Source organism: Littorina saxatilis, linkage group LG13 (assembly GCF_037325665.1).
Source record: "Littorina saxatilis isolate snail1 linkage group LG13, US_GU_Lsax_2.0, whole genome shotgun sequence".
In the NCBI taxonomy this organism is placed as follows: domain Eukaryota; kingdom Metazoa; phylum Mollusca; class Gastropoda; order Littorinimorpha; family Littorinidae; genus Littorina; species Littorina saxatilis.
Genome location: NC_090257.1, coordinates 39,620,937 through 39,647,650, shown reverse-complemented (window position 1 = coordinate 39,647,650; position 26,714 = coordinate 39,620,937). Strand labels below are relative to the sequence as shown.

General features: G+C 39.2%; 1 protein-coding gene and 1 long non-coding RNA gene across 2 annotated transcripts; both read right to left on the bottom strand.

Moving 5' to 3' along the window:
• Positions 1-356: 356 nt before the first annotated feature.
• On the bottom strand, positions 357-12,184 carry LOC138945711 (uncharacterized). Its single transcript, XM_070317197.1, has 5 exons — positions 11,959-12,184; positions 10,543-10,811; positions 7,196-7,301; positions 5,625-5,822; positions 357-5,005 (listed from the first exon to the last, which is right to left on the bottom strand). Exons 1-5 carry the CDS (start codon positions 12,060-12,062, stop codon positions 3,418-3,420), a joined length of 2,265 nt encoding a protein of 754 aa, XP_070173298.1. The 5' UTR covers positions 12,063-12,184; the 3' UTR covers positions 357-3,417.
• Positions 12,185-21,973: 9,789 nt separating this feature from the next.
• LOC138945712 (uncharacterized) lies at positions 21,974-25,178 on the bottom strand. The gene is made up of 4 exons (XR_011449097.1): positions 24,158-25,178; positions 23,615-23,656; positions 22,993-23,071; positions 21,974-22,352 (listed from the first exon to the last, which is right to left on the bottom strand). It is a non-coding gene; the product is annotated as an uncharacterized lncRNA (long non-coding RNA).
• Positions 25,179-26,714: the final 1,536 nt, after the last annotated feature.

The window sequence follows — 26,714 nt, the reverse complement described above, 5'->3', positions numbered from 1 at the left end:
TGACTGATGTAGTCCGGAAGAATTCATGCATCAACTTAAGGCACGTATTCGACGTCATCACTTTGCATACCTTATGGTCTCGGTATTTCGCTGGCCTTCATATAGTTGAGGCTGTATCAATGCGCCTCGCCAGCAGGTAGCTAATGGCTTTTTTAGCAAGTGGCTATCGACAAATAGTGACCGGTAATTTTGAATGAGTTGTGGCATTCTGACCAATCACAGGATCTGTTTTATTAAAACGCAAACTTGATTGAATTACAATCTTCTTTAATACTTTACCACAAAGTTAATTATATTTGTTCCAATTAAAACACAAAACACAATTCGTCCAACCATTCATTTAGACAAGACACATGTAATGTTGTTTCTGTAGCTGAATTTAATTTTTGCTTCAGCAAAGGAAATGAATTTTAGAATATTTCGAATAACAAACTAACAAAATAAAACATTTCTTATCAAAGCAAGGCAGATAATCCTTTCACACAATGTAACTTCACCACTTACTACTTGCATATTTCCTAACATTCTAGAACGCCTGGAGCAATTTTTTGATTAATGCTTTTGTGAACAAGAAACAATTAACAAGTGGTTCTATCCCATCCCCCCCCCCCCCCCCCATACAGACCATAAAATAATGCAGCATAGTCCCTACACTGTAGAGACCTCATGTTATTTCAACATAACAATAACAATAAAAACACTTTATTGTCCATTAAAATGTTACATAAAAATGGAAAATGTTCTTACTGTTAACAAATAAACAAGATTAATAAATGGTCTTTATCAATATCATCATTAACAGCTATTGTTTTTGCAGCGTAACAATAGCTAGGTTCCAATATTTAGACGAGTCAAAGATGAGTCACATTATACTTGTTCGAGTCTAAATATATATTAGACCTTATTGTTATGTTGGAAACACAATAGCGTTTATATTGCTATTCTGCCATTGTATTCTGTGTTGAAAACATGTTTTTGTCAGCAACAACTACCAGAATGGACCATGTTGCCTTTTGTGGACAACAACATGTGCATGTATCCACGGAAATCACTGAACATTGAAACACTCATGGACATGTATCATGGAGAAGACAAGAGAAGCTCTGAATGTTTGGCATTATAAGTCAATATGCCTGGTTTCATGCTTGCTTACTTATTATCTATAAATTGTTCAAAAGTCTGACTTTTGCAAGGTTTGTTCTTGTTAAAGAACTAGATTTTTTTTCCATCTGCTCTTTTTTTTCATTTCCTTTATATACACATAAACATAGTATAGCATACATCATACACCGAGTAAAGCGCATACACACGTACATACCTAGACAAGACACAGACATAGACAGTAGGGTGGGTTGTTGAAAAGACAGGGGATATGGAAGGGGGGGGGGGGGGGGGGGTAACTGAGGTTTTTTAGAATGTGAAAAGGATATTGAGCAATTTCCTGCGGAATATGGCCCATTATGATTGCAGTAGGGCTGTTTGAGCCAACCCTATCACAACCCCCGAATCCCCCACGTGCCTACCAGAATAGCAATATATAAACATACCTATTATTAAGTACAAAACTTAAAAATATTACATAATAATTGAAAAATTCTGAATTCAATATGGTACACATGTAACAGAGCAAAAATCACTAAGAACATCTAGCATGAATACAAATTAAAAATAAAAATGATCATACAGTTAACTGCAAAATCATAAGAACATTATAATTAGAAGTAGTGTTGACGGAGCAAATGAAGGGGGATAGGAAATTGTAGATAATATACCCGTGGAAACATCTAAATAGCAATTCACATGGTAGTAAGTACAGCAGATTATAACAAACAATCCTCGATTTCAAATTGTTCAACTAGCACAGGAAAGAAGCTGCACACAGCCAAAATTCATAATCAGCAGTTCAGGGATGTCGTTAGGCATCGGACATCAGACAGACCGATTCAGAGGCTCAAATGTCTGATTCACAGCCGCATGGCGGTCACATGTCCTATCTTTTTGAACTGAGCGCTGACATTGTCCGATAAGAACTCAATTCCTTCGGACAGCGCGATAGTCGTTAATGTTCCTTTCAAGATACACATTTTCAAAAAGCGACCAAGCACTCTCGCGTACAGGTGCACTAAAGTTGTGCAATGCAGATGTTGCGTTTGGGCGACACCTTTCTGCAGCACATTAAAGTTAGGAGTATGGAAGACAACTCCAACTGACTTAGTCTTGCGTCTGCTTTTGCTTCAGTTCGAGACATTTTGACGAAGCGCACTTAGTTATGCCACCAAAAAATAGAAATAAAACCTGCCAAAGTTCAACAAAAGCTGAACACGTTTGGCTATTCAACGGCATCCTGTGCTACATTAGGGTCAAAAACAGGGGGTAACACGGCGAGCGTCATTCTTGAAAATGAAACAATTCTGATGTCCTATTGAAATTTCTGAAAGCGGTCAAATGTCCTATTGATGCTGAAGAGCTAGGAAATTTGTCCTATAGGGATGAATATGTAGCAACATCCCTGGCAGTCTACCATGACCAATGAAAATTGACGCTCTCATTAACTTGATTAAGACTAAGTACAATTTTTCACGCAACTCAAAAGTTATGAAATATTCTCTTAATTTCTCTCAAACGTTGTTGCTGTTCATTATTAAGATTATTTAGCTTTTTTCACCTGCACAAAAAGGTGTTTACTTCACTGTAAGCAAGTTAATTTTCTTGAGACAAAAGTTAGTCGCCAAGTGAAATTTTGTAACGCTCCTTTCTTAAGTTCTGACAACATTTTGTGCCCGACTCCAAATGGGTTTTCAGTTTGTAGTTTATCAACCTTGAGTATGCATCACTTTTGTCACCCCTCTGTTAATAGCATGCAATACCAAATATAATGTAAAATGATGACATTTCTTAATAAGTGACACTACAAAGGGGAACATCAAATATGTACTGTACAAACAATTTCAAATACTCTGAGCAAGCTTTTTTGTGATGCAGAGTATTGAACACTCACATCTAAAACCATCAGAGATATTCTCAATATCTATATTTTCAATTTTCATTCAAAATATTTTTGCAGCACAGTTCGATCATCATGCAACGCAAATATTTTATGCATTTTATGCATGTAGTTATGACTTCATCACCTTCAAAGTGTCTTTGCACTTCAGTTATAGTATCACTCATTTGCACTATAGACTTTAACAGATCTGAAAGACAAAGTTATATAGAACAGTTTCAAGTCCAGATATATATCTAAGCTCTTGAATTGGGGCTACACCTGAAAGAAACGGAGCAAGCTTGACATACTACAGTATGCCTGCAGTATCACAGTTTTTGCAGTACCATTTTGCCCCTTGTTCGCAGTAATGTGACCAGTCTGTGCTTTTCCCCATACCAGCACATTTTCTGTGAAACCATGCACGACAAGAATCACAAGTGATCCAGTGCTGTCGTTTCTTGTACTGGCCCTTGCACAGATGACACTTTGAGGGACTTGATGAAGGCATAACTTGTTTGAATCCCTGAACCTATGTCGATTGCACTCTCACTCTCAGTTCCGGATGTACTTGGCATGGAAGGACCAGCACATGCCATACCTTCAGCTACAGGTTGAGTGCAAAAGTCCTTCAGCTGTTGCATGAGATCGTCTTTCTTCATTCGCATTGATGATCTAACTTTGTAGAAATCACAAATTGTGACCAATTGATTCTTGGTAAAGTGGTCGCAGCTGCCATCTGACTGCAACACTGCCTGCAGTCGATGCAGAAAGACAATCTTCCCATGGGAAGCATCCTCATCAAAGTAATAATATGATAGTTGCGCTTCTTGCTTTGTTTTCATTTTCTTTATTTTTATTTGAATTCTGTGTGCAGCTTCTTTTTGCACCTGCAGCTGATGTAAGAAATCTTTTCGAAATTGGTTATTCAAAATGTTTAAAGAAATGTGTACAATGTCCCTGAACAGCCCTGTGAGACATTCAACTCTGTCAACCACCCTCTTCAAGACACCTTCTATGGAGTTTTCATTATCTCCAAGTCTTGAAGATGGTGGGGCAGAAAAAATGTGTGTCCACAGACTGAACAGGTGTACATCATCAATCACTTTGTCAACTACAAAATGATAGAGGAGCTTCCCATGGTCATGAAGATTGTCTTCCGTTTGCAAGGACAAAATGGTTAAAACAAGACACTCAAAAAACACATACACAGTGTCGGTGACATGCGTCAGGCTCTGCCTCACATTCTGCTTGCGTGCAGTTTCGGACAAACTATCTAAATCTGACGTCAGAGCTGATGCCTCGGATTCAGTAAGACTTGCTTGTCCAAGGAGATCAGCGTCACAAAGTGCCTGCTCAGCTGCTTCACCTTTCTTAAATATATTATTCATGGGAGCTTTCCGCTTCCTTTCGCGCAGTTTCGCAATACAATATCCGGCTACGTGGCGCACCTTGGCCCTGCAGTCTGGTGCATCGGAGAGGTCTGGTTGTAGTCTGATGTTCGACTTCTCTGCAGTGCCAGGAACGTTTGGTTGTCTTCTTCTGGCTTCTTGGTGGACGACGAGTTGTCGGACTTTCAACACCAGTGCGTGAGCAACCAAGAAGTTCGCATAGGTAACAGCAGCTTCACAACCAAACAAGGAACGGCAGAGGACAACGTATTGCCTGGAAGAAAGAAAAGCATGACACTCTGAATAAAATATGGTTATCAGTCTGCTGTCAACTTTCTCTGCGGATGAGAGGGCCAGAATCTTTCGCAGCATGAAGCCATAGACTTTCCTGAGGAACTCATCAACCAGTACAGGTGTCATAAGCAGCTGTTTAGCAGCTTGGGAAACTGATTTTTGTTGTGGCGTCACCTGTTTATTTGTGAGATCCACAAGAACTGCCTTGAACTCCAGTGGAGTGCAGTCCAGATCAACATCTGGGTCGTCGTCTAGGGGTTCCTGATCCATCCCTTCCAGTGGAACGTCTTCTTCACGTGGCTCATTGGCTGTGTCCTCAGCATATGTAGTTTGGAACCTGAAAGACACGAGAAAAATATATACTCGACCTGATCAAGCCTTTTTGAATACCCCGATTTAATATAAGTACACACCTGTCATTAACAGCAAAAATTAATATGGTTTTATGTGATCATTATCATTGTTTTATGATTGCTTTATGAATACAAATTTGGTTGCAAGAAAAAATGTTTGCTGTCTTTTGCTGGAGAGCATACTGGGTGGTGCCATAAGTAATGCATATTGGAAGACGTAAATTTAGAGTGGTCCATTTTGATCGTCCAAAAGAAACAGTAAGAAAAAGTTTATTTGCCTCAAACCTTTGGACTTCTGGTATTTTGTTGATTGTCCTTTGCTCATTATAACTGAATCTTATTTGCAAGAAAGCAACACATACATATTATTCAACTGAGAGATAACTCCTGGGACAAAAAGGTCACATCCTATGTGACATTTTGTGACACTCTGTTGTTTAGTTCCAACGAAGCTAAGTTTCACGCTACACTTTTAATTTCAGAGTGTAGTTTATCAACCTGGAGTATGCATCACTAATTTATCAACCCTCTGTACAAGAGTAGCATGATGATTGATGATAAAAATGTTTATGAGTGGCAACAGAGACAAGATAATGAACTTACCTTTTGTGCCTGCAACAGGTCAAATTTTTGTTGACTTCAGCGGAACCAACTTTGTAGTAGTCATGCACGGTAGAAGGTTGAGGAAGAACTTTTCTTGTGTCAAAGTTCACCACTCGCAAGCCTTCAATGCTTCTTGCTCGACCCAAGGCAACTCCAATTTGGCCAGGTTGGAAGACTTCTTCACAGTCAATCTCCACCCTTGAATGAAGAAACCAATCTTCTAGTTCTATTTATCACACAATCAAACATTTTTATTTACGATTTAAATGCGGTATGTTTGAATTGTTTGCTCCAATCACAAAAGTAGATCCCACAAAGTCTAGCTCCTAAACATGTATGTTGGGTAATAACATTTTTGTTGCTGGGTAAGTTGCCGAAAATGATTCCCCCCTCTGCTTCTTTCTCTTTGTAAACTTAAATTGTAGGGCTAGTTATTTTTCAGTAACTTACCCAACAACCAAAATCACAACGGGTCGGAATCCTTGATAGCTCATGGGTAGAGAATGTACACATTGTGGATCTACTTTTTGCGACTCAAAAGTTCAGAACACTCTAATGTACAAAATATACATTTCTGGAGCAAACAATACAACCATACAGCAACTACAGGCTTGAACATATGAATCTCAATATGAATTCCATGAGTTTGGTTGTTTTCTGAATTCAGATCTGCCGTGCACAATCATTTATAGCTAGCACGATTCCAAGGCAAGTAACTCTCATGTTTTGTCAAGCAATACGAGTAGTTCCCCTTTCAGATTTTAGCTGCATCGACAAGAGACTGCAATCCGACGGTAAGTTTTCAACAATATTTCATTTTATAAACAGATCACACCCAATCAAATGCAAACATCTAATCAATGTAAAGAACATGCAGCAGTTTCATACCCTATTTTGCCCCAGAAAACTGAACTTCATACAGTTTTTAACATTTGAACATGGGTGTAAAACTTCGTCTGCTAGTCACATTCGAGGAAAGAACATTTCCTGAGCGATACCAAAACATGAACAGAACACACACTATCTGACTTTACCGCCACAGCAGAATAACAACATAACTGTGTAATTGATTTTAGTCAAGAACAGGAAATATCAAAAATAATGGTCTCAGTTCGCGGTCATGAAAAACATCGCATTTTTCATGATCCGCTAACTTCGACGATTATTTTTAATAATCACTGAGACTTGGCATGTAACCTCTACATAACTAGCCATACAGGTTTAGAGAGAAAGAAGCAGAGGGGAAAAAAAAGAGAATAATACATGGTTTGCTGTGTCGTGCCAGATTTGTTTAGTTAAAAAAAAAAATATATTGACCTGCAAGCGAAAGCACACAATTTTTGTAGGCCATGCAGTTAAAAAAAAGCAATTGCAGAAAATAACCTATTAGTCATATGTGTATGTTGAGATCATGGGAGTTTGTGAAACATAGGTGCTCAGTTTTAACTGGTTGACCACATATTGTTATTGTTTGGCTCTCTGGAACCGGGCATCACTAAAGCGGGATGCAAGTCTCAAACACTTGCAAATCCTGGTAGAGTTATTTCCAAACATTGTCTATTGCAAGCTACCTTTCAAGTGTCAGTCCTTGAGCTTTGTGGATGGTCAGTGCGAAGCTAGGAACTGCTGGAAACTGATGCCTCACAGCAATGTCCTTCTTCTGTCGAGGATCATGGACTACAAACAAAATGAAAGTACAATCTTATCAATACATCTATACATATCAGGGATGGCCAAATCTCGAAATTTTAACTCACCAAACGGGTGAGTAACTTACAAGAAAGTTACTTACTTATGCCTTTGACCTCGTCCTGGGCATAGACTGCCAACAAGAGTTTGCACACACACCGGCTGTGAATACATAGCACACACACATGCTCCGAGTCTATGACCGACCGCCCTGAAATTTCTTATCGCTAATACCTGGTCTCATGTCATCAGCACACACACCGGCTGTGACTCCATAGCACACACACATGCTCTGAGTCTATGACCGACCGCCCTGAAATTTCTTTTCGCTATACCTTGTCTCATGTCATCAGCACGTACACACACCGGCTGTGACTCCATAGCACACACGCATGCTCTGAGTCTATGACCGACCGCCCTGAAATTTCTTTTCGCTATACCTTGTCTCATGTCATCAGCACGTACACACACCGGCTGTGACTCCATAGCACACACGCATGCTCTGAGTCTATGACCGACCGCCCTGAAATTTCTTTTCGCTATACCTTGTCTCATGTCATCAGCACGTACACACACCGGCTGTGACTCCATAGCACACACACATGCTCTGAGTCTATGACCGACCGCCCTGAAATTTCTTTTCGCTATACCTTGTCTCATGTCATCAGCACGTACACACACCGGCTGTGACTCCATAGCACACACACATGCTCTGAGTCTATGACCGACCGCCCTGAAATTTCTTATCGCTAATACCTGGTCTCATGTCATCAGCACACACAAAGGCTGTGACTCCATAGCACACAGAAATGCTCCGAGTCTATGACCGACCGCCCTCAACAAAATCAACAACTCAGTCGAGTGACTGATCATATGGTCGGCAGCCTCAAAAAAATGTGTTATCTTCCAGCCTCCGACCCCCTTCCTTGCACATGCATTGCTGAAATCCAAAGTGATTATCCACAAGACCATCCCTGACTCAGCGAACTCGCTAAGTCTTCGCACAAACGAATGACCGTACACCATGATATTTCCACACTTGCAGGATGACCCAGATTTCGCTGATCTAGCCATTGTTTTCGGAACGAAGACCTGGAGTTATGCTCAGCCCTAACTACACTGATCAACCACAGTTTTTCCCAAACAAATTGTGTCAGTGTGCACCCCTGCACCTTACGAGGTATAACTTGACCACATAAAAACATCAAATTCAGTACTTATTCCTTCGAACCAAGTCGAATCTCCCCTTCGATGAAAAAACTTGTCAGTGTTGTAGCGTCCCTTTTGAGAAGTGGCCTTGACCCTTGATAGCGAATCTATCATGACAAGAAAGGTGGACTAGGCCAGTGGACTCAAAATAAAGTGGGATCGGTCTTGGGACCTGTCACTAAACTCCTCAACTTAAATTTCATTTGTATTTTTGAACAAAATATGACATTTTACTCAGATCTTGACAGTCACTGTTCACCTCGACTGCTAGCGCGGTCTTGGAAGAACACTGACTGTCTCGATCTGTGTAAAATGTCATATTTTGGTAAAATATTCAAATAACGTGTAGTAAAGTCTAAAAAAGGATGAAGTCTTACATCAGGAAGCCTTTAAAGTTTGTATGTGTGCTGTACGTTGTACAGTAAGCTATAAGGCTGATTGTATGTGTGCTGTACGTAGTACAGTAAGCTATAAGGCTGACTGTATGTGTGCTGTACGTAGTACAGTAAGCTATAAGGCTGATTTTGCAGATTCTTTTTTCATAACCTCTCAAAATTCACATCTATTTTAAGACTCCCTCCTGTTCCAATACCTGTTTTTCTGAAAATGTTGAACATTTTAGAAGTCAGGTTCCATTTTGAAGATAAATCAGAGTACATTGTGTAATAATTAACAATATCAAATATTCCATCCACATAAACAATGTGAGATGAATGGTGGTGTCTTGCCCGACCAGCGTTTTAGCCTGTTTGAGGGAAGCATATTGTTGTTTGTTTCATCTTTATGAACTGAGGATGGTTGTTTTTTTAAATTTTACCCAGATTGTTTTACAGTAGATTTTAGACCCCTCAATCTAAAACATATTCCTCCATTTTAAGACCATGATTTCTCTTTAACCCTTACACTGGTGCAATTCTGTAACACATGTTACATAGCCACTGGTGAATTAACAGAGAAAAAGAACAAAAAACGGTCATATAGGTTTTCGCATCCATGGAAGGTAATCGGAACCGACCAAACAGACTGAGCCAGTAGCGCGACATATGTCGTGACAACCAGGTGACAGTATACGTAAAGTAGCGCGACATATGTCGCGACAACCAGCCTAAGGGTTAATAATCTCTGTATATTTACCCTTCCTCTTTTCTTAAGACCTATAAATTGTGTCAGATTTTGAATTGTCTCAAAAAATTGGGGTGGCGGGTGCCCACTGTAAATGAAAATGATGACAAAACAAGAAGAGCAAACGCTCGATCGAGTCACTTTCGCAGTTCTGAATATTATATGAGGCATCAGATGAACAGGAAGAAATTGCTATTCACAACACAATGAGTCACGTTCACATAAAATTTGAGCCCGGTCACTTTTATAGTTTCCGAGAAAAGCCCAACGTTAAGTTGTGTGTTGCCGAACAGAAAAGGCTAGTTATCTCCCTTGTTTTTCTGATAACGTTCGTAAAAGGCTACAGATGTAAATACTTTGATGTAAAGAATAATCCTACAAAGTTTCAATCACATCCGATGAACTTTGTCAAAGATATAAAATGTCTAATTTTTCCTTTGACGCTGACCTGTGACCTTGAAAAAGGTCAAAGGTCAACGAAACCATCGTTAAAGTGTAGAGGTCATTGGAGGTCACGACTAAACAAAATATGAGCCCGATCGCTTTGATAGTTTCCGAGAAAAGATATAAAATGTCTCATTTTTCCTTTGACGCTGACCTGTGACCTTGAAAAAGGTCAAAGGTCAACGAAACCATCGTTAAAGTGTAGAGGTCATTGGAGGTCACGACTAAACAAAATATGAGCCCGATCGCTTTGATAGTTTCCGAGAAAAGTCCAACGTTAAGGTGGTGTCTACGGACGGCCGGCCGGACGGCCGGACGGACGGCCGGCCGGCCGGACGGCCGGTCGGCCGGACAGACTAACACTGACCGATTACATAGAGTCACTTTTTCTCAAGTGACTCAATAAAATGTAAACTCAGTAAAAATTCAGGTAAACAAAAAAACACAGGCATACCTGAGAAAGCAATACGGCTCAACTCCACTGTCATGTTGGTCTTCTCGAAGTGGACAACCACTTTGTCATGGTGGAGGTCCACAACATGGCCAAGACTGCCGTTGACTAACTGGTCGCTTATGTTGCGGATCAGCATAACTGGACAATCTTTTTTCAGCCACAGGATCTTTGGGGCACGGGTGTTTTTCAAAGACCTTACATCTCCTTCATCAGTCGCGTGGAATTCCTGCAGCTGGCCAGGCATACCCAAAAGCTTCTGCCTGTTGTATCTAAAAACACAATTATATAACAAAACTTCAGATTTTTTAAAAGTAAATAAAAGACAACTATCATTGTCATCATTTTCACGAGTTTTCATTCACAAACACCTGGGAAATAAATCTCATGTTTCCCATGCAATAACTCGAGGTGGTGAATGGGTTTGAGCTTTCAGGTGAAACGTGGATTGTCAAAGTAAAAGCCAATCAGGCTGATTGTTTGATGTGTGGAACCATCGCGGCTTTGGATTTGTGTTTCCAAGGACAACGATTGTAAGCATTCACTCTCAAAGACCCAATCAATGTTGATAATTACCGCGGCGACTCATGGTCAATTTGCAACTTATCTCTGTGATCGCAAAATCCACAACGAAAAGTCAAAAACACTTAAAAGAAAAAAAAATATGCTCAACACTTACTGAACTCACAGGTATGATCGCAGCTCTGTACATTTTCAGACTGGAAGAAAAGCGTCAACAAGCTACGTTTGACGTCACATACAAGTTTGACGTGTTATCTCGTGCTACTGTGACGATGCTTTGTGGCCCGGAGTTGGATTCTAAAAATTCGTCTCCCTGTGTGTTTTTGTGCATTTTGTTGCACAACCAAAATGATGACAAAAACGTTGTTTAGTGGCTTGTTGTCAGACCAGCATTTTGTTGTTGGTCCTCGGGGAGCATATTGCCTTTTGTCTCATGTTTATCAACCGCGGCCTTCGGCCTTGGTCGATAAAGATGAAACAAAAGACGATATGGTCCCCTTGGACCAACAAAAAAGCTGGTCTGTCAACAAGCCACCAAACATCTTATAATATCCTACATATGTGAGAGAGACACTCGTGAGATAATAATCGTTCAAATCACACATGTAAATGAGGTCATGTCAAGCAAGTCTTGCAGGGACCTGTTTTTCAACTGCTTATGATGCCAAAGTCACCGAAAAACCTAGGTGTCACAATATTACTTTGAATCACCACTTCCTTACTACACAATCAACTCAAACTCTTTTCTATGCCTTTGTAATATAAAAACTAAACTACAACACATTTACCCTTTAAGTTTCCTAATTTACAAACAAAAAGTGTACTGAATCGTTAACTATTGTTAAAGAGGATTTTTACTGTAACAGACAGCATATTAAATCCATGCATTCACTGTACCTTTCCACCTGGAAATTTGTAGGGAACAGCTTGGTTGCTGTCTCAGGCTCGGGAAGCTCTCTTGATAGCTGATACATGAAGTCAGCTACACGCAGAGACATCATTCTTTCCCTGGCTTATTTCGTGCACTGCCTCCACGAGACCCTCCTCCCTTTGTCGAAGAACTTTTCTGAGAATAATTTTGTGTGGTACACATGAGTTGAAAATTTTTGACTGGAAACAAAAATCCCCATTGTCGTCAAAAAGTGGGTCAGGCACTGGGGGCAGCTGGTAAAAATCACCAACACACACGACTTGCACCCCCCCGAAGAAGTTTTCAACACCGCGAACGATCCTGCAAACTTCTTCAGCTTGGGCAAACATCCTCGAACTTAAGAGGGAAATTTCATCGATGAAGAGTACATCAGCCGTTGTAATTCGTGCTCGTGTGGTGATGTACCGTTCATCGGTGAGCAACGTGTGTGCTGTCTCTCTCACACTGTGTCGGCCATCCGCGATTCCTGACCAGCGGTGTAGAGTCATGGCTCCCACTGGTAGGCTCTGGCAAGCGATGCCAGTTGTTGCTGTCACTGCAACTTTTCGCACGGATAACCGAAGACTGTGGCATAATTCTGCAACGAGTGTTGTTTTCCCAGTGCCTGTCAAACACACAAATAATTAAAGAGAATCGCAAGTACATTTTATAAGATCATGATTTTGGGGGTCAATTTCATAAAACCACTTGTAAATACTGTACTAATAATCAAAAACATTTTCAAAATTGATATACCTGTTAAACCTGTGATAAATATGTATATAATAAATATGTTTAAAATCAAAGAATTCACTCTTTTCTGAATGTGTGAGTTCTGTCGCGTGTTTCTTTCAGGCGAGATATTCTTTCGGCTAGCCACTCGCGAAGCTAGGAGGCGAGATTGTCTATGAAACGGTTTTGTGGCTAGCTACACAAGAATTAAACACCATTGGTTGATTCCGAAAAGGTCGTCTGCACTGGTCGGTAAAAAACCATGGACAGCCAATTGGATGGGCAGCTGAGTGGCCGCCATATTTTCTCGCCAAGCGAGCAAGCCTAAAGCTACCTAGCGTTTGAGGCGAGAATTCTAGCGTCACTCGCGGTGAGATGTGCCCAAGAAACGGTACTTCCTCGCCCCACTCGCCTTTAAGAAACAGACTGGTGAGGTCTGTCTAAACTTGAAGTTAATTCATGACTCTTTGAATGTTTTAGAGAATAAATCACTTGTACTTGAACTCAACCACAGAAATAAAAAAAATTCTCTGGGCAAATTAATTTTGCATTTACAATTTCAATACAATGCACACATAATTTAGTTGACATAAAAAGCTACAACTTTCACCTTCCCGCACAGCTAGTTTATGAAAACAAGCAAACAACAATAAAACGCATTAAAACACATTTTTCCATGCAACAGTCTACAATATAATCTTTAAATCTAATAACAAACAAACAAACAAACAAAAACAAGTGACTGATGTCACCCAAAAACTAGCTGACTTGTCTTGATTCTTGAACTAACCACCACTACAACCCTCCAGTCAGAATCGTATGCTTGTCCATGAAAGTAGGTCAACTAAGCAGGGGGCTGCTACTCGATTCCTTCACCAATTCTTTTCTTAGCCATCTTGAATCTTGATTCTCGCTAGACGCTAACAAAGAGACGGAGAGGCGGGGCTAACAGTGGGAGGAGCCATTATCATCACGACCGCGTTTTACAAAGTGAAACGATCACTGCAGACAAACATTACGTTTTGGAAACCTATTGTGGTTCTTGAGTTTACCTGGGGGCATAATAAACCAGGAATGAACTACATTTTAAGTTACAGCTTGCTGTTTCTTCAACAACATCAACAACAGCCAACATTTCTTTAGGTCTTCATCAGTTCATGTTATAGCTAGGTCAGGCCATTTTTAATTTTTTTTCAAAATAGGCATATATATATATCATTGGAAAGGTATTTTAAAGACAAAGACAACGGTAGTAATTAAATTAAAATAGGTCAATTAGGTAACGAGCTACATAGATTTGAAAACGGCACCCGTCAAGTAGGGTGGGGTCAAAAGTTAGCCCTCTGCATTAATCGGTTTTAAACACTACTTGTACCCAATGACTGGGGTCAAAGTGAGCTTTTATATATACCATTAGAAAGGTCTTTTAAAGACAAATATTGTGGAAGCAATTACATTTCCATAGGTCAATTAGGTAACGAGCTACATGGATTTGAATAGAGTAACTGTTTAAGAAATGTGTGGTCAAACTTTAGCTTTCGGTACTATTCATTTTAAAACACAAAAGGCACAATAATTTTGATAAAAAAAAAAAAAATGTTCAAAGTACTAATGACAATACGTAAAATATCATTATGTCTACTGAGTAGCATGCTATTGCTAAACATTGATGTATTTTTCTTTTAATGCAATACCATTGAATCTAGAAATGGAGAAAATTAATTTCTTTAAAACTAAAAGTTAGAACATCACAAATTGAGAAAAAAATCACACTGGATAAATTGTATTGCCTGTTATTCCCAAAGAAATGTAAATCACAAGTTTACCTCTAGCTCTACATTAATTTTACTCAACACCAATAGTATGTATGTATGTATGTATGTATGTATGTATGTATGTATGTATGTATGTATGTATGTATGTATGTATGTAGGTATGTATGTAGGCATGTATGCATGTGTATTGGTGTGTCGGTGTGTCAGGTGTGCAAGAAAAAAGGGTATTTTTATATCATGGGTTTTATGAATTTTCTTCTTTTATTCTTTTATAGTTATTAATTAATGACCTATATGTGCTGATGACTAATTTAATTTCCTTTGTTGGATCAATAAAATGTTATGAGTTATGAGTTAGTTTGAAAAGTGCAAATTCAGATTAAATCATTGTTTTAAAATCATGCCCAGGGCATTTTTCTCTGAAACAAAATATGTCATTGTTTTAAACTTGGGGAAAAAAATGCTTCTATGTTAAAAGCAAAGAAATAAAAAAGGAATTAAAAATTAATAAATATATAAATAAAAAGAGAAAGAAAACATGCAGCATGCAAATCATATTTTGTGGTGTGACATCAACATGTCACTGTCTCATTCTAAGCAGGTATAGGTACACATAAAAAGAAGGCACATACATGAGTCCAACAGTGACAGTGCAAAAATCCACACAAGAAAGAACACACCATAAAAACAATAATAGTAGCATTAAAGGGGCAATAATTATGTAAAACAAACTCCTTTCATTTACATCTTCTAAAAAGATCTATTTTTTTACTATGTGTACTTCTTTTCCATCTTTAATCTGTAATCCATGTCATATATACAAAGGTTACAGCAGGCCTCAAATCTACTGAGTAGAAGTGGACAGTGTGTCAGTCTTTAGACATTGTCACAAAATGATTGTCATTTCTTTTGGCGGACTAGTGATTTACAACAACAAAATAAATAAATAAATACATAAATAAATAGGTACAATTAAGAAATATCATTAAAAAAAATGTGCCATACTATTGTTTTTACAAGCTTAGTCGAGATGGCGTTTACCGGTAATTTCTGGTATTTTACCGATTGAGATTCGCCAATACCGATAATAAAATGGGTGCTCGGTCAGACGTACCGATTGTTAATTATTTTGACCGGGGGGAAAAGAAATAGTGGAGAGAAAAATCCTTTATAAAGAATCCATGGTCAGTAAGAGAGAGAGAGAGAGAGAGAGAGAGAGAGAGAGAGAGAGAGAGAGAGAGAGAGAGAGAGAGACTCGCATGGCTTATTGTGCCATTGTCTCATGGAAAACAAACTGATGAGGCTTGGTGTCACAAGGTCGTGTTAACGAAACGTCAAAAATGAAGAATGCTAAAGCCGGCATGCGATTATACTGAAAAATCACCTACGCACACCAGATCCGCTCTTTGCTCACATATATATTTGAGGTCAGTACTATCTTAACCATGAAGCAAAGATCATTGCTGTTGTTTCTGCCTCCAAGAGGTCAGAAAAGGCCCTTGTCATACACTGAAACTGAAACTGCTTCACGGCCGAAACTGAAAGTGCTTCACGGCCTAGTACGTCAACCGCCTGATGATGCTACGATGGCATAGCAAGTCACTCGGTGATTTTGACATCGGCTCTGCGCGTCAACACTTTTTTGACAACCAGGGGGGAATAACCCAAATTTATTCCACAGAAAACGTCTGCGTGTCGATGGCATTGAGAAACATTGATTTAGTCATTGTTTGCCTTTGACTGGTTGCATTGGCAGGTTGACTGATTTTCGTGAGAGCATTGTGGTCAGCTCATGATGTCATACCGGTTTGAAAGATATCTAGCAGTAGCGCGATCACTGAATATAAGCTCTTTACAAATTTTAAAATAAAAATAATATTAAAAAACAACAACATGAACATGCAATTTCCCCAACTGGCCAAGTAGCTAGAACTATCAAGCCAATTATTCTCACTAACACTCCCTCAGCCGGCTCAAGTGAGAAATTGCACAATCACTCATGAACAAGCAAGTACATGTTTACATTTTAACACCAAGTTTGTCAATAATAGTTGATAAAATTAAGTTAACTTTTCTTACAAGAGAAATCGAAAGTAACGAGGGGCGGTAACGAAGACGTGATCAGGGGCGGCTACTCTATGATCTTCAACAATGGCGCCAGATCACGAACACCCCTGTGTCAAAACTACCCATGGAGGCACTAGGAGAAAGCAAATATTGTCATAGTTTCTGGTTTAAATAAGAGATAAATGGCTTAACTATCGATTGACACCCGCTCAAAAATGGCCATATTCACCTAACCAGCGATATTGACCGCCAAAGTGACCCTTGAGTTTGAGAAGCTCGCAGAAATTCTAAAAAAAATAAAAAAAAATGTTACCAAGTCTCACCGTCAGCTTTAGCCATTTTCTGGAACCTTGTCACATGATATGCATACATTATGTTCATTAAACCACATGATCGAGGCAATTTTGCAACGTCACCCAAATCGAGGTCGCCGGAACCGAAAGTAACTATTTTCCGCTCGGTAGGATTTTTCAGAGGAGAATAATGGCACGAATTCGTCATCTAAGTGAGTAATGTGGCATATCAACGGAAAATAAAAGAACTAATCTCTCCAATGAGGTACATTATATACTATTTTACGATCTGTAAGTTGTCTTTAAGAGGCGTCAAAGATTCAATGTTTACATAGGTGACGACGTAAGACTTCCGCTGACTGACTTCCGTTGACCTCGCTACATGTTACGAAAACTGGTAAACCGTCAAAGTTCTCTTTTTATCTAAACTTCAAGTAAGTTTAAAGCCTATTCATCAACAAAAGTAAAGTTAAGAAGTGTACATACCTGCTTGTCCAAGAATAATGACGTTGTGTCCAAGCTCGACTAATTCACGTGCTTCTTCCATTTCTTAGAGTGGACAAGTCGAAAGGGCGGTCGAAGAACGCCCAATGCCGGAGCAGACGGTTTTCTGAGCATGCGCTGTAAAACTTTTACTGCGGAACGCTCCGGATGTAACCTTTTGTGGCCTTTGAACCTGGTTAACTGCCGGTAGGATTCGATCTTCGCAATGTTAAGCTCAAAAAGAATGTTTTGTGTATCATTTCACGTGTTTGGGGGCTGCTGTGTAACTCGTCAGTTGTAGTGGACTAATTGCAGGCCGCTAGAATGTTGTACACCCTTGAGAGCGTACGAAAAGCGGAAAACATCGGCGCGAGTTGCACTTTCGATTTGTCGAGGCTCCAGGTTCCTCTCATGGAGTGGTGTGGACACCGAGCCCGTTCTTGACAAACTTCTCAAAGTTGGTGAATGGTTATTTCGAGTTTGTTGCATGAAGTGAAAGCTTAATCATTTTTGTTTGTGTGTGAGTTTCGTGCGTTCGGGAAGGGGGTGCAGAAAGTGATGTAGAAAGCTTGAAACGGAGCGAGTCGGCAGTGCGGAGCACTCTGCGTTATATTCCTTGTAGTATATGTACTAGTAGTATGTCGTAGTAGTGGACTGTAAATAATGATCGACCGGCGATTTGATACAAGCTCCTGTGATTCAGAACAACCAAAACGAGTCAAAGTATTCACGACTTTCCGACCTTGACATTGTAGTGGGGGTCAAGTGGGCGTCGGCATCATTGTCCAATCAGAAATTTTGATGCGCTTCCGCTTCCTGTCCCGCCCAGTCTGCGCAAAAGAAATGGCGCAAAACTGTTTGCGCGGAAAAAGGTGATGAAAAAAAGAACACAACCTGGTTTGATAACCAAATGATTGCGATCTTGCATTCTAGCATCATTTAATGTGGAACAACGACACATCTGATAAACAAATAGCCAGTTTGTTACCAACATGAGAAACTAGGGTTTAGAATCGAAGCGGTAAACCCGGACGCTGTTTGTGCACGTAAATCCGGAGAAGCTATCGAAGTAGGTGACATGTCGTTTCACTCCGAGTGTGCCATCACCGGCCCTCTACCCGCCAAACCCCCACTAGGCAGGGAAAGTGGTTCGACCTTGCATGAATGCAGGGCAAGTTCGAGTTTGCTAGCTAAAATTGCTGCTAGTGCTTGCCTTGTCTAGATCTGGAACTTTTTCAATTGGATTTTTTCTCTCTATTATACTGGAATAAGTGGGTGCTTTTCTAGATCTAAGCATCGACCGAATTAGATAATGATGTTCCTTGCATTGCATTCTCCTAAATCTGTTATTCTAACCAGTTTGTTTAAGAATATAATTGTTCGTTTTTTGTTGATAAGCTTACAAGATTTTTTCTTTTTTAAGTAAGTGGTTTCACACGTACAACATGAGACCCACATGCACTAGACAATGGAAGTTGAGGTCCTCGTTCAATACCACAAATGCCAGTATTATACTTCAGACTCCTTTTGGAGGAATGTGTGGGGTTTGGGTGTTGAACTTGAAGTGGCAGATTGTTTGCACAGGTATGAATGTTCGTACGTTCGTACGTGCACGCATGTATGCAGGCATTTGTTTGTCAAGCAGGAACATGCAACATTTTGTTGACCGTATGTGAGTGCGTGTGTAATAAAACCAACGACAAACAATACAAAAAGCTCCAGCTCTGCTTCTTCACCAGTCACAGACGCATTGCATTGTTCAGCTTTCCAGAAATATATTAACTCAGTCAGAACCCGCTTCATGAATATTTTATTTCAGGAAAAAGTCAATCGAATCTACACAAAAAAAGGTTATTGCGTTGTTCTGTCTTTGAGACTGTATCACGTAATATTGAGCTTCTAGAAGAAACATGTCTGTGGCATAGTTTGACCCAACAGATAGAGAAGTCAACGTATTCTGCCGTCAGCCGCTTTATTGCTGTTTTGAATTTGATCTTGCATAATTTTATTACATAATTTTGCAACACACAAAGAAATCGTGATTGAATATTTTACGCAAAATTGAATAATTCGCAAACATGTTTGTATGAACAAATATTATTTTAAGAAAATATGAGTGTGAGGATGGACGTATTTTGAGTGAAGTAGCAGAAATTCTTTTTAAGTTCTTTGGCTACATGCACACGTTCTGTTAATTACGTTCTTAGCAGGGAGATCCAGATTAATAATACTGCTGTGACAGGTTGTGGTTTCCATACACACTTTGAATACAGGGAAAAAAACACAGTTAAAAAAAAAAAATGTGCACATAGGATTAAAATATTAAAGTGTACAGAATAAAAGCAACATATTTACAAAAACAAATCTCGTGGTTCTCTTGTCAAACCCACTGTAGTAAGCACAGAATAGGAGAGAAGATTTTGGAGAAGGTGGCTTAACCTACTGAAGTAAATGATCAAGAGGATTCTAAGCATCCAGTGCTAAAGCTCTCAAATCACAAGACAAACACACTTGTTGTGGCTATCCGAACTGTTGATTTAAAAAAAAACATACCCACAAATTGTAAACATCTATTACAAAATTATATATATTGTATGGATCTGTCTTTGTAAAATATACTGTACAGAATTTTTTTTAATAATCTGCACAAATCTCGTGGTTCTCTTGTCAAGTAGTAGGCACAGAAAAAAAACCTGTGTTTTGTCTTGTAAATTATACTTTACTAAATGTGTACAGTATTCTAAGAAAAGAAAAATTCTTCCTTTTTATCATATCAATTGCCTCCCTTGAATTTTATTTGTAAAATAATTCTGAGAAAAAAAGCTTTCTACTTAAAAGCAGTGCAATCAAGAAAATGGGTACAACCTGTGTGTATACCTTTATTCCTTATTCTTTTTATTTAATTGAGGATGTCACTATGCAGTTTTACTGATTTAAAAAAAATTCGCTTCAAATTATCTCCCTTGAACAAACATTTCTTTTTACAATTAAATTTTGTTTACACGAAGAGGTAGTTTTAAGGGTATATACAAGAAAACAATATTGCAACCTTAGATGTATTTACATTTGGACTAATTCCATTAAAAAAAAAAATTCAAACTATAAATGATAAATCAAAATAAAACAGATTTTGAGGCTGTGCACAAGCTAATAGGATTAAACACGAAAGTCGTACCCAAGAATCGTCAAATACTTTTGCTAACAGCTATACTTAAACATAAGAAAATATGATCTGCATCTCTTGTTATGAAGATGATGGCACTGGTCCACCGAAGTGCATGCCATATATGCTTTACTGTGCGCTCTCCCTATCAATGGTCTTTCTCTGGCTGACTCGATTCTGAGGAGATAAAAGAAAACACATTCAGTACAAGCTGTACAAAATAACAACAAAACTAGTATTACTTAAAGTAGCTGCTGGTTTCTGAGTATTTGATTGAAGGCCCAATCCGACTTGTAAGAAGTTTGCCCGACTGTCGCAGATTTGGTCAGGTAATTGCATGGAGTAAAATCATGCCTCAATTTGGTAACATACAAACTGCAATATTCTAAGGCTGTGAGTGTGAGAATACATCGGCGCCACTTTTTAAAAACTTTCTTTTTGTGTGTGCGCATGTTTTAGTGCCAAAAATGAATAGGCCGAGTGCTCTCTCTGCAAAACTTGTGTGAAGCTTCAGAGCTCTATCAACGGTTTGAAAGCAAAAACATACTTTTCCATTTTTGACGTTCTTGTTCCCTTCCCTGTGAAATTTACTGTCCGTAGGTTACCGGATTTTGTTAATGTCCGTGAAAACCTCAACTATTCATTGCTGAGTGCCTAGTGATAGCTATCCCCCTCAACGACCTAGCACTGCTGAATCCTGATTCTTCCCATTGTTTGATTCTGTAATGAAATTGTGTAGTTGGTAGTTATGTGAGCTTCTTCTTGGGGGTGGGGGGGTGGGGGGGTGGGGGTTATTTAACCATCAGATCACAAAGTAAGACTTCATTGTAATGTGCAGATATTTGTTCAGGTGCCCACCATTTTCTATGTGAAAACATGTTGCTAACTAACATGAACCCAACCATAAAACGTGATGTAGGTGAGTAGCCCATCTAGAAAAAAGAACCTGTTCTAATTCCGAATTAGAACAGGTTCTTTTTTCTAGATGGGCTACTCACCTACATCACGTTTCATGGTTGGGTTCATGTTAGTTAGAAACATGTTTTCAAATTCTCATCAGGCAATCACGGCTGACACTAAACACAGAACAGGTGGGAAAGACATAATTCAATCTACTCACCTTCCTTGCATTGTGAGACTGGCCATATGAATCTGCTGAAGTAGTTCCTGCACATATTTAATCAAATATTCATCTTAATAACGTGTTAATATCGCTTGTTCTAGCAAATCAGACTTGACAGTTTTCTGAAGGCTTGCACAATTTAAGAGCTTGCCTGTCCCCAATCATTACAAAAAGAAACAACATCTAGTATGCAAGTATTTTCAGGGTATGAAGGTTTTAATATAATGTCGGTTCTTCTGGGGGCATGGAGAAACACCTCACACAACAAATTTCAAACAATTGAGGTCACACCATAGGTTTACTCACAAACAAACAACAGCAATACAATAAACAGTCTGCAAACGCATACATGTTGTCTACACTAGGTATAAAGAAACAAAGAAGCACATGAAGACGGGCTTTGTCAAGTAGACCATTATAGCGAATGAGCAACAGCTGATGATCCAGACCACCAAATTGACATGATTTCCCCTTATTCAGTTTGTGATTGTAGTCATATTGACGATGCATGACTTCAATTTTTCTAAGTAAGTCTCTTGGTGCGTTTACGGATACATTCATTGTCACAATTACGACATGCTAATGTCTAACCTGGGTAAACTTCAATTCATGACTTTTTTTTAACTGGCATAGACATTATGAGCATACCAGAATTATTTTCCTGTTGGACTGTCTTCTTCTTTTTCTTCTTCTGCGTTCGATATTCATGGCTGTCATATCGTCAGGTCAGTGGCTGCCATGAAGTCTGCATAAACCAATTAAATAAATAATTAAGGAAAAAAACCACCCTTACATCATAATAAATCAGAACCATCAAAACCACCCCCCACCCATCCAATAAAACCTGCATACAAAAAACACTTCAAAATAAAAAAATGAAAACATTTAATTCCACTTCAAAAATATAAAAGTTGTTATGTTTTATTTTCATTATCTCTTTACACACACACAAATTGCTGTGCAAATATTTTTAAAAACATCAATGCCCGAGACACCAGTAACCTGTTTATGTTGTTGACCTTGTAGCTTTTCAGTTTAAGAGGCTGTTCAAAAAACCGTTTCCCTGGAATCTGCACTATGATAACCATGAATAATACCGTAGGGAAAATATTACATCACCAAGACCTAAGAAATAACACCAACCGACACTCCTCACCCTTATTTCACCCACTATGCCAACCCAAAGACTGGAAAATAATCATCAAATACAGAATGAACAAAAATGCTTGATTTCATTTCTTCAATGATAAGTTGAAAATCTTCATTCTTCATAATAATGTTATTGGCATAATGTGTAATTGCCACAATTTACAGAGTTTTATGAAAAAATGGTGCGATAAAAACCAAAGGGAAAACATTTGTTCATATACTGATACCTTATTTACCTTGTGGCTTGTGTGCCCCAGGTTTAGGAGCTGCTCAAACGTCCATTGCTCCTCAGTCTGCAAGAAATTAAGCGATGGCCTGAAGGAGAATGGAAAAAAAATCCTTTGTCAGCACCCTGTGTGTGGGTGGGTGTTTTAGATAAATAGGCAGGGTGGGGGGGGGGGGGGTGTGTGCAATAGGTACCACGCCTAATGCAGTCTGCAAAACAAGTGCAACACTTCTACAGAGCTTTTATGATACAAAGCTTCAAATAAGAAACACATTACAATCAAATGAAAGCTGAGCCTGTCATTGCAAAATAAGAAGGAATATACAACAATCCAGTGGCATGTAAAATATTGTTCCTTCAAAAAGATGGCTCTGACAGCAGAAACAATTTAACTTGAAGTTTGAGTCAAAAATTATTTCTCTACATTAGCGTCTACATTAGCGAACGTAGGCTACTTGCAGACTTTATACCCCTCACACATGAAATATTCACAGACTGAATAACAGTTTGTTCCCAATGTTGCTTCCGTGTATCGGTTAGATCCATCTCGGTTAGATCCATCTGCAGAGTACGGATTGTCATCCGTTTAAAAAGGAAAAACAATCAGAACTTGTCATCAGTGATCAACCTACCTTGCAAGAGTGGGGTGAAACACTCACTTCCTGCCAACATGTCTGCAAAAAAAAAGGAAACAATGCCAATGAAAGCTTAAAATGATTCTTGTGTTCAATATGTGTACACGTGCTGCATTTCTGGGGTGAAAGTGTAAAATATATCGATGGATTGATAGAACAATATAGCCTCAAGTTCACCGCACCAAAAAATACTTATCAATCAACATTGTCATCACTCGATCAGCTATTTCATCTCTTTCATTTTGATTAGTGCTTTTGTGAACAAGAAACACTTAACAAGTGGCTCTATCCCATCTCCCCCCTTTCCCCTATCCCATCTCCCCCCTTTCCCTCGTCGCGATATAACCTTCGTGGTTGAAAACGACGTTAAACACCAAATAAAGAAAGAAAGAAATCTCTTTCATGTGTGTGTGTGATGGTGTGAGCGTGTGTGTGTTTGTGTACGTGTGTGTGTGTGTGTGTGTGTGTGTGTGTGTGTGTGTGTGTGTGTGTGTGTGTGTGTGTGTGTTTGTGAACAAGCTTTGAAAAACGTATGTTTACCTTGCTCTAGATCTACTGATTTTCGTAGGCGGAGACTTCTCTGCCGTGAGGGCGGCTTCGTTTCCCTGGCAGAATTCAACATCTTGTACAGATCTGCTGGTGATTTTCTTTTCCTCCGCTTCGTGAGTCACTTGATCCACAGATTTAACGAACATTGAATGTTCTTTTAGTTCTTGTGACGGAAGTACAATCAAGGAATTAAGTGGGCATTCCTGAGTCCTCTGCTGACTTCATGTCCACAAAGTAAATCGCACAAACTTGCAGGGTTTGAAGGGTATTTTATTACTTTGAAGAAGAACAGCTAGTCGTCGCTGCCCGTTCAGCATTCTTCGCGCGACTTTTGCAGAGGAAGGCAATGCAGTTTTTTTTCCCCTGCTGAATGTTGCCAGGGTGCACAAACTGAGAAAGCATTCCCGATTTTCCACAATGTTCTACTTCTTTAGAGTCTTTTGCACAACATGATTTATAACTGCCAGTGTACGTCTAATTCATGATGCCTACTTGACAGCTGGGTCAAAAGTTACGTTCGAGAAAATATTCGAACTAAGTTCCAAACAACTCGAAGAGCAGACATGTAACATGTGGGATTTTGGCAAGCGGAAACGCCGTAGATCTAATGTCATTCAAGGGTATCGTAATGTGGGAATGTCAAGGCCAGTTTTTGACTGGTTTTGAACTGAAGTTGGGCTCCGAATGGAAATAAACACTTCCTCCAGCTGCGCGACCCATTGATAACAACAGTTGGAACTGGTAGGAAGATGAACAGGTCTTGTGAACTGGCTACACACTGTTACGGTTCAAGTATAAGTTCAAAGTAAACACTCAACTGAGGTGGCAGGTAATGGCGGACTTGACTTCCTTCATAACCAAATATCACTCTTCTGACAAAAAAACGCAAATGCTATGTTAAACCGGAAAATAAATAAACCGGAAAAGGAAGCGCATCAAAACCAAAATGGCAGCCCCCATGAAATCCGAAAGGTCACGGAAAAAAGTCGTGAATACTTTTTGGATTTCCGTGTTCATCTTTACACACGCATTTGTGGTTGATGAATTAAGAGGGTCAACATATCAAAAGTGACTCTAAACCTTGGACTTTTCCTTTACTGGTTTGTTTTCATTTGTTTGAATGTTTCTCTCTTCTTACTCCGCACACTCTTCTCTCCATTTTCTGTCCCCTGTGCATACCATAACATGTTCTGAGGAAAAAATGTTTGCTTGGCTCACATTTTTTGGGGTCTTTGTTGTTGTTTGTATGATGCAATGAGTGTGTCAGAACAAAATCTGAGTTCTCGTACTTTGAAATGGAGAATGAGAGACAAGACAAAAGCATTACAGCACAAAGTCAATCATATCAGCACTTGCAAACAAAATGCACACAATACAGTCAGCTCAAAAAACTTTACTTATGTTGTTAAACGTTATCACTAGCAGCAGATCAAATCTGATGACTTCATCCACTTGGCAATGAACATATTGAGAAGAAAGAAATCTAGTTATATATATATATATAAATTTATAATGAGAGCGCTGCTAAAAATGCCAAAATGTGCACTCGATCGCTTGTACTTTTAAAGAAAAGTTAAATATAGAATGACGTCAAGAGCGAGAATGCATAGAAATTACGTCATGAGCAAGGGAGATCATCCTTTACTCTGTGTGTGTCTCCACCGCCTACATTCCAACAAGGAATTTTGAAAGCAGGGAGCACACTAGAGGTAATGGAAGAGGTGGGGGGAGGGGGTAAGAATTAGATCTAGAAAGAACTCTTCACAGACAGCCTACTGGAGAATCAAACCCTTTCGGAGCCGATTGCAACACTGAACAAGAATAACCCGAGGAGAGTTCTACAACCTCAAAGGATTGAGAAGTCACCGAAGTGCATTTAAGGGCATTCTCATAGAGTGCTGAACCTGAAAAGGTCCGTTTTTGTTTAGCCAAGACTGCTACCGGTTTCGAGCTGAGAAGCTCTCATCAGGCAGTCTCTTGGCATAAACCAGAGAAGAACTCTCAAACTTCTATGCAAAAGAGAAAACCACATTTCTGCGGTAGGCCCTCTGCATAGACGAGAATCTTTCTTTGATTCCCCTGCAACTGCCAGCGAAGAGTATGAAAAAGAAATTTTGAAGTATCAGCAGCTGCTCTTGGTTGTTGAAGCAACAAAATAGAAATTTATAATGAGAGCGCTGCTAAGAAAAAAGATAGTATCTCATGCACTAAATAGCTCCTTGTCAATCGGGAGTTCTGTTATAACGTTTGTATAAATTCCTTGCCAATCGGGAATCTGATAGTGATAGTATTTCATGCACTGAATAGCTCCTTGTCAAGCGGGAGTTCTGTTATAAAGACTTTAAGTCTGAATAAGTTCCTTGTCAATCGGGAACCTGATAATCACCCCCCCCTTGTTTAAACGACAGTCAGCGACAGTACTGAGACACGACAGAAACAATTATGAAGTGACGAGGGAAGAAAGGAAACGAGTCTGCGTGAGAGAGTGACGATGTTTTGATTCCATGCACTTGTAGAATAAAAATGATGTTTTAAACTGTACAACCAC

Coding starts and splice junctions, on each gene's coding strand:
- LOC138945711 (XM_070317197.1), bottom strand. CDS start 12,062: ATGATGTCTCTGCGTGTAGCTGACTTCATGTATCAGCTATCAAGAGAG. Junction 5,823..7,195: donor CAAGGACTGACACTTGAAAG/GTAGCTTGCAAT, acceptor TCTTCATTCAAG/GGTGGAGATTGACTGTGAAG. Junction 5,006..5,624: donor ACCTGTTGCAGGCACAAAAG/GTAAGTTCATTA, acceptor CGTGTCTTTCAG/GTTCCAAACTACATATGCTG.